The sequence below is a fragment of the Chaetura pelagica genome, unplaced genomic scaffold (genome assembly GCF_000747805.2).
Source record: "Chaetura pelagica isolate M959 unplaced genomic scaffold, ChaPel_1.0 scaffold829, whole genome shotgun sequence".
Taxonomy (NCBI): Eukaryota; Metazoa; Chordata; class Aves; order Apodiformes; family Apodidae; genus Chaetura; species Chaetura pelagica.
This window is the reverse complement of record NW_009954535.1, coordinates 907,925-916,201: the sequence shown is the minus strand read 5'-3', so window position 1 is coordinate 916,201 and position 8,277 is coordinate 907,925. Positions and strand designations below refer to the sequence as shown.

General features: G+C 46.2%; 1 protein-coding gene across 1 annotated transcript; it reads left to right on the top strand.

Moving 5' to 3' along the window:
- Window positions 1-482: 482 nt before the first annotated feature.
- LOC104395052 (selenoprotein T) lies at window positions 483-6,022 on the top strand. Its single transcript, XM_010004721.1, has 5 exons — window positions 483-594; window positions 1,688-1,814; window positions 2,612-2,699; window positions 4,222-4,373; window positions 5,215-6,022. The coding sequence occupies exons 1-4, from the start codon at window positions 521-523 to the stop codon at window positions 4,344-4,346; spliced, it is 414 nt and encodes a 137-aa protein (XP_010003023.1). The 5' UTR covers window positions 483-520; the 3' UTR covers window positions 4,347-4,373; window positions 5,215-6,022.
- Window positions 6,023-8,277: the final 2,255 nt, after the last annotated feature.

The following is an 8,277-nucleotide window of genomic DNA, read 5'->3' as shown; positions in this document are numbered from 1 at the left end:
GGCCGTTGTTGTGTCGGTCCAGAGGAGCTGGAGAGCCTGTGCAGCTCTGTAATGTTTAACTGCTGCCCGTAGTCCAGTCATCTGCACACAGGAGTGACCAGGGCGATGTCACCTGTCCCAGGAAGACTGGATCTAAGTAGTGACGAGTTAAAACTGGGTTTTGGGAAGCTTTTTTGGACACAGCAAGGTGATACTTTGCTGACTTTCTAACCTAGCAGCCTTTTATGGGGAAACAAGTAATTCCCTGCTCAGAGGCTTTATGGGTGGGTTGTGCCAGTGCTGGGACATGAAAACAAGCCTGTGTGAGCCCAGGTGCCCGGGCAGTGTCAGCACGTCTGGCGTGGGCCTTGGCTGGAGGTCAGTTTTCTCTTGCATTTTAGTTTTGTTTTAATGTGAGCAGAGCAGGAGCAGCGCAGGCGTGGCAGGTTAGCAGCCCGTTGATGTGCAGTGCTCCAGTTTTGCTGACAGTCCCTGTCTGTGCAGTGTCTCCTGAGGATACAGGCGGGTGTTTGAGGAGTACATGCGGGTTATCAGCCAGCGGTACCCAGACATCCGGATTGAAGGGGAGAACTACCTTCCTCAACCTATATATAGGTAAGCAAACGACTAGCAGGACTGGCTTTTCCAGTACATAAGGTCAGCATGGTCAGTGGTCAAGATCTGCAGTTACACTTAATTCCCTTTTCAATATTATTTAAGTTTTTTTTTCCCCCATTATGTTTACTTCTTGTTTATCCTCTCCCTTTCTTAGTACCTCTTAGTTTATTCTCTCCCTTCCCACCTTAGTTTTCCACACAGATCTTACCATCTGAGTATCTGTATGAGGTCTGTTGTGTTTCAGCCTAAAACAAATAGTAAGTTCACCTGTTTTCACAGCAGATTTTTTCATCTTGCCTTCATGATGTATCTGAACAAATTCACATTTGTTGCTCCGTGTTGTGCACTTAAGTGACAGGTACCTGCAAATAGGTTCAGGTTGCAGAGGAGGGAAGAGTTTGTTTTTAGATCAGGGGAGGGCTAACCTCATCAGAGAGACTACAGGTTGTCCTGAACTACATTTTGGGGAGAAGCCCAAAGAGATTTGGAAAATAAAAATGTTATTGCTGTCATTTAAACCATTGTGTAAATGTTAAAAGAGTGACACTATGGTTAGTGTGGTGGCTTTTGAACTGTTTATTGACCTAATTACTGCAATATTTACAATGTACTACAGTTCAGTATTGAATACCTCAGTGTTCATTTGCTATAGGCTATAGGATAAGTTGTTACAGAGAACTGGAATGTTTTCTGCATCTGCTGGAAAAATGTTTTATGAGGAAGTGGTGCATGTCAATTAAACCTATAGAATATGGAACATCTTCTCTAGGAAACTGAATGTATTGTCCAGTTGAGGCATCTGTAAGTTGAAAGCAAATTTCTGTTTGAGGTCTGCTTAGGAAAAAAAAATAACCTGTGTAGGTGGTGTGCAGGGATGGTGTCCTGCTGGGGACATGTGGGTTTGTTAACGTGTGGTGCTGTTTTGATTGGGTTATTTTACAGCAAGGTTACCTAATGGAAAAGTTTGGTATTTCTTCTAAAACAGTTGGTTGTGCACTGTCAGAATTTCTAAATAAGTGAGTTATGGCTATGTTGTGGTGAGGTGATACCTGTGAATCTTCTAACTCACTTTTGTTTATGTCTTTGACAGGCACGTAGCATCCTTCCTCTCTGTCTTCAAACTGGTATTAATAGGCTTAATAATCGTTGGCAAGGATCCATTTGCTTTCTTTGGCATGCAAGCTCCAAGCATCTGGCAGTGGGGCCAAGAAAATAAGGTAAACAGCATACTTGCTTCTTTGATTTTGAAAAAACAGTTTTAGAACAGCTTTGTGAGAGTGCTCCAGGAGTCCTTCACAATGCTTACTGATTTAACTTTGTACACTGCAGCCTGAACCAAACTTTCAGGCTCCTGTAACTAAACACACCTGAGAATTTTGCAGTAGTGAGATAACTCCTGGTAGCAGTGCTTCTTGGTTTTGACAGACCCAGATTTGATTCTCACTGTTTTTCCAAGCCAGTGGTGCTGCAGAAGCACAGCTGGGGTTAATGACCCTGTCAAAGATAATTCAAGATTTTTTAATTTATTTTTTAGGGCTCAAGAGTAGAGTTTCCAGCCAGTATCATTGGTGTTAAAATTACAGCTTCCTCTGTTACATGATAGCTACTTTGCAGTTGCTTTCACCAGAGTCATTAGAGTGGGCATGCAATTAGGTGGTGGTTTGAAAAATCAAGTAGAAATGGTGTGGGTGTTTTTGCAGCACACACTTGGGCATTACAGACTGTGCCTTGTGGCATGAATATCCCTGTGAGTCAGCACTGATGTGCTAACAGATTAATACTGTTCTACTTGGATTTATAGTAACCTTATTCCAGATTTATTCTGCTGAACAGTCGAGGGAAAGGAGCGCACAGTCTTTACAAAGAGGAGGAGAGGAAGATGTCTGTGGTTGGAAGATTGCTTGATGAAGTGCAGGGGGGTGTTCAGTGACACTTAAGAACTTCTGTGCTTATTAAGAGTGAATAGCTGTGGCTCGGACAGCTGAAGTGTCTGAGATTCTCTGTTCTATTCCAGGTTTATGCTTGTATGATGGTCTTCTTCCTGAGCAACATGATTGAGAACCAGTGTATGTCAACAGGGGCGTTTGAAATCACTTTGAACGGTGAGTGGGAACTAAGGGAATCACGTTGTGCTGTGTGTGCACATGGCTTTGGCAGAGCTTTTATGTTAGGAAATGTGCTGTGTTTCAGAATGTGGTGGTGTGTGGTAACTGCCATCCATTTTGAAACTTCAGATGTTACATATCATCATAAGTAACAAAAATCATAGAGGTCTTATAAAGCAGTTTATGCAGATGTCAGTAGCATGTGCTGTGTTTCAGAATGTGGTGGTGCCATCCATTTTGAAACTTCAGATGTTACGTATCATCATAAATAACAAAAATCATAGAGGTCTTATAAAGCAGTTTATGCAGATGTCAGTAACATTTTACAGTGGCTTTGTAAAAACATGTTCAGAGGCTTGCTTGGTCACTTGAAGTGACTGTATTATGTTCTTCCTTTGTATGTGATGTGCATTAAGTAAGAAATGATCTACAGATGATTAACTACTCTCCAGTTAATTAGATACTTTCCCTATTCTGCTTTGTAATGTGGTTTAAAAGCCTGGGAATCCTATTAAATTCATTGCTGTTCCCAGATTTTCAGTACCAGTGAGCAGCAACACTGATTTTTCAGGTTAAGAGTCTGTGGACCTTCTGCCTTCAAATAATGGTATAAAGTGCATGTAAACTTGATGGAGTAGAGAACCTTCCAAGCTCTAGGTACAAGTGTGTAATGTAGCTCTGTGCTTTCTAACCTCAGTACGTGACTGTGCAGGATGCATTTCAGTACAGCAGTTTCTCAGTCAGGTCACAGACTGCAGAACCTCTTGAAGGCTGACTGCATTGCATCAATGCAGCTGAACTCCATGCCCTTCTGGTCCCAGATCTCAGGTTGGAACTGGCAGCAAAGCCTTCCTGGGGCTGAGCAGCTATATCCTGACTTGGGGAATTTTCTGGTTTATGTGTTGGGGCAACATGGCTCCAGCCTGGGTTTTGTCTGATGTAGATGACAGCAGTTGTGTGGGTTCATGAAGTGCTACAGCAGTGAGAGGTGTTTGAGGGTGTAAGTATTGGTCAGCATCAGAAACAAAGGTTGTGTTTACCCTGAAGTGTTCATGCACTGTGCTGCCTTTTCTATTTCTGGGGGGAAAATAACAGTTGCAGCTACTTTGGGTGGTCACTTCCAAGGCAGATCTTGGTAAGCAGAGCTTCTGAGGGCCACTCTTACATGTCGGGCAGAATGACATGAAGACTAATGAGACCTGCAAGTTTCACAGCGATGGTTTAAAAACTGGGTGTGCTCTTCTGCCACTCACTGATCTAACTTTAGCCATTCTGTCAAGGGATATTTTGAACCTCTAAATCCCTATAATGTACTTCTACATGGAAGCATTAGACTCTTGACTGGGCTTTAGTATAGCCAGATGTTTGAAGTGTTGTTGATCCAGGTATTTTGCTCACTATAAAAGAGCACCAACTTGCATGGCTTCCTAGATACTGTAATTCTTTTCTTGAAATGAGCCCTGCATGTCTTCTGACTTTGTCAGTATAATGGTGCTTTTCTCCATGTGTTCTTGGGTAGATGTTCCAGTGTGGTCTAAGCTGGAGTCTGGCCACCTTCCTTCCATGCAGCAGCTTGTACAAATTCTTGATAACGAAATGAAGCTCAATGTGCACATGGAGTCCATGCCCCATCATCGATCATAGCCCCATCGATCAGCACTGAAACTTCTTGTAAGTCTTGCTCCAGGCACCAGATGTCTGTTGACTCTGCATGTTGGTGATTTAACATTTAACCTGTATTTGTTTAAGTGATTTACTGGAGAACAAGCTCTTGTGACATAAAGTACATTCATAGAATCATAGAATGGTTTGGGTTGGAAGGGACCTTAAAGAGTTCCAACCCCTGCATGGGCAGGGACACCTCCCACCAGCCCAGGTTGCTCCGAGCCCCATCCCACCTGCCCTTCAACACTTCCAGGGGTGGGGCAGCCACAGCTTCCCTGGGCAGCATGTTCCAGTGTCTCACCACCCTCACAGCAAGTAATGTCTTCCTAACGTCTAACCTGAATGTCCCTCCAGTTTTAAGCCATGACCCCTTGTTGACACACATGATTTTACAGATAACTGCTTTGGCAGGAGGTGGTGGTTTGGGCTTTGTTTGCCTGTTTCAGAAGTGGAACCTGCCAGTCCTTTGGGCAGGAAAAGCTGTGTTACTGGGTGCAGAAGGCCTTAAGCTAGTGATCTGTATTGTGCAGAGATCAGAAAACACTGCATTACAGGCTTTACAATAGTCTGTGCAGAGGATTTCTCTTTAACTTGTAACCTGGTTGAATTGCATACCCTGGAAAGCAGAACGTTTCCTTGCTCTCATCTGTGTCCTGTGCTGCTTTAACCTGCAGACACCTTGGCTGTTGGGAGCATCCATGCTCATTCATTTTATGACAAACCAATTCCCATGTCACCCAGGGCTTTCCAAACTCTGGGCCCATGGTCCCTCCTGGTCCCTGGCTGTGCTGCAGGAGGCTCCTGCCGCTCAAGCCGCTGCCGCCCTCACATGCGCGTCCCCCCACAGGCACTAAGGGTGTTCAAGGCAGCGCGGCGCAGACCCATGAAGGCCTGTACTGAAGACAGCAAGCTGTTGGTGCAGACTGGATGCTTCTCTGGCTGCCGTGCTCTGCCTCCTGAAAATAAACTTAATGCCAGACCCCTTTCAGTGCTGGCTGTTCCAGATACTGCACAGTCATGGAGTGCAATAATACTGTATAGTTTTTTTAAGATGTCATCCGACCAGTTCATAGCTCAGCAATGCAGGCATTACTAATTGTAACTTATTTTATATTCATGTTTCACACGATGGCAGATTGAGTTATCTATTTTTTCCTCAGAAAAAAAAAAAAAAGAAGTTTGTTTAATCTGTTGTATTTTATATGAATTTGTGTTCTCTTTGTAGTTTAACAGGAAGTTCTAGGAGTGTCTGATATCATCCTAAACTGTTAAGTAGTTGACAGCTGTCTATCAAATATCCCTAATGTGGTTAAAGCAGGTTTGTATATTTTTCAAAATATATGGCAGAGTTGAACAGTGCATTATATACTAAATTATATAAGCAAAATTGTATGCAGAGTAGTTATATCATTTTGTGACTTCAGTAAAAATTAAGATCAGCTACTCTTTCAATTGTGTTGGCCAACCCCGGGGGGTTTGTCCTTGACCATTCTGAAGAGATGACAAGCTGAGCCTTCCTACTGTCCTAAGCAGAAACCAAGAAAGTTAATTTAAATAAAGAGTTCTCATCTACCGTGTGAAGTACCTTGTTTGAGTCACTGATGGATATTCTAAGAGTTGTAATTGAAAAATGCATAAAAAGCCTACTTTCCCAAGTCACTCACCTTGTGTCTGTCTTGTTTGAGGCCTTGGCAGGCCCCAGCAGAGCCGCGGCGTGTCCCGGGCACCTGCCCAGGTCCTGCTCCCTGAGCCTTCAGGTGCTGTTTGTGCAGGGGAGGTCACCAGGGTAGAGCCAGATCTCAGGTGCCCCTCTCCTGCCAGGGCTGGGAATTTTCCTCTGGTTGGCTTCTCTTGTGGGGGTGAGCTGCAGCCTCCAGCCTGCAGTTCCTCTGCACCATTTATCCTGACTGCGGCGTGCTCCAGGCAGAGCCCCTGTGGGGAGGCTCAGTCCTGGCAGCATCTGCCTCAATCCAATTTCTGCTCCAGGGTTTCATTCCCTGTGTAAACTAGATAAAGTTCTTCCTGGGTCCTTGTTATCAAACATTACCTCTGGATGGGGAGGTGAGGGAGGGTTGTTCCTCTGGTGGGACAGTATAGCGGATGAGGAAGGGAATCTGCCATGACAAAGGCAGCTGTCAGAGTTTGTAGGAGTTGCCCTTGTCCCTCCCCAGGCCTTTAGGAACTGATGTTGAAGTGTTCTGGGTAACCACAGTTCTCACCCACCTGAGGGAAGAGTTGATCCTAGTTGATCAAGGTGTTACTCATCCCAACCATCAAACACACAAGGGCTTCAAGGCTGCTGTGTACCTGTGCTGAAAGAATCTCTTTAGGCAACTCATGCCTTCTCTTCTGAAATAGATGAACCAAGATTTTCAGGTTTAGTTTCTCATTAATTGTATACTTCAGACAAATCAGACAGGAATCCCATGCACAGATGTGTTGCTAGGCTGAGTTTCCATGAGCTGTTGGCAGTGTCACCCGAGTGACCAGGATGTTCTTGCTGCGCCCACTGTTCCTCTTCCATCTGAGTGAGATGGTTTATGGGTGTGTTGGAGTTGTGTGTGTGAGAACCTTTGCTGATGTCCCTTAAGTGCACCGGAAGCTTTTTCCTTGGCAGGACACAGGCTGTGTTTTTGTCATGTCTGTAATTGCTCTGGGTTGTCAGGTGCACTGAGCAGGGTTGTTTTTATGGGCTGCACCAAGCCCCACGGTCGCTGTTCATAAAGCATATCCAAACGGAAAAACAACAATAAAATGGAAATAAAGAACCTTGATGGTCATTAAAGACAGTGAAACCTTCCAGCCTTCCTATAAATCAAAGCCAAACACCAGCTGATGGCTCAGTGTTTGTGGTGCTTCAATCAGAACTGTTCTGGTCTGAGATGGGTGCTTCCAAAAGTGAAGCTTCAGCCCAGCTAGGGGGTTGGGGCTCACAGGTGTCCTGAGCTCTGGAGCTTCCAGCAGTGCCAGGAGGAGCACATGCTCCTTCCCATTCACCCTCCAGCTCCCAGGGATACCCAGCATGGGGCTTTCTGGGCCCTTCTGCTTTCTGTGTACTCAGTAATCCTGAATGAGTCTCTCTAATTCTGAAATGAAGGTGCAAAGACCTGTTTATCCAAAAAAGCCCTGTTTGAGCGCTTGGTTGACTTCACCCATGTGCAAAATGGATATTAAATAATGAATCTGAGGGGCAAGCTCGAGTGTGTTGATCTTGGTTTGTTAGACAAGGGTAGGTGAGAGGTCTGGTGGAGCTGTTGTGAGCTGGGTGCAGGTGAGGGAAGGAGGAAAAACTGGCTCTGCCCGGCCGTGCCTTGGCTGCCCTGGTCCCGAGGAAGTGCTTCCTTTGCCGTTCCCCCTTTCCCTGGGCTGGAGGCGGTGAGGTGTCCTGGCACAGCCCGTGGCCCCGCACCCCCTGTTCCAGGAGGCAGTGCCCGAGGAGCGGGGTTGTCCCCGCGCGGTGCGGGGCGGGGGCGGTGCTGGCTGGGAGGAGCATCCCCGTCCCGCAGGCTGCTGCTGGGCTTTGGTGAAGCTGCGATGAGGAACGGAGCTCTGGGGCTGCCCTGCCAGCCGTGGGGACTGCACTGCTCCTGCTGAGTGCAGGAGGGGACTCTGGATCTGTATCTTGGAGCATCCCTGCAGGCAAAATCGGACGGTAGGAGAGAGGGCAAAGGCCCTGGAAAAACCATCAGCAACACACAGCAGCTGGGAAGGTCCCAGAGGTCTCCTGGCATGGACAAAGTGTCCCTTAAAGGACTGACTTGGGCACTCCTGGCCTCAGTCTGCAGCTGGAAGGTCTGAGGCACTTCTGTCCCATCCCTCAGCTCAGCTACAGGTCACCTCATGGTGGCGTTTTTCCACGCGGGGGCCAACTTTCCTTGGGCACCCCTTTCCACCCTCCTCGCCTGGGAAG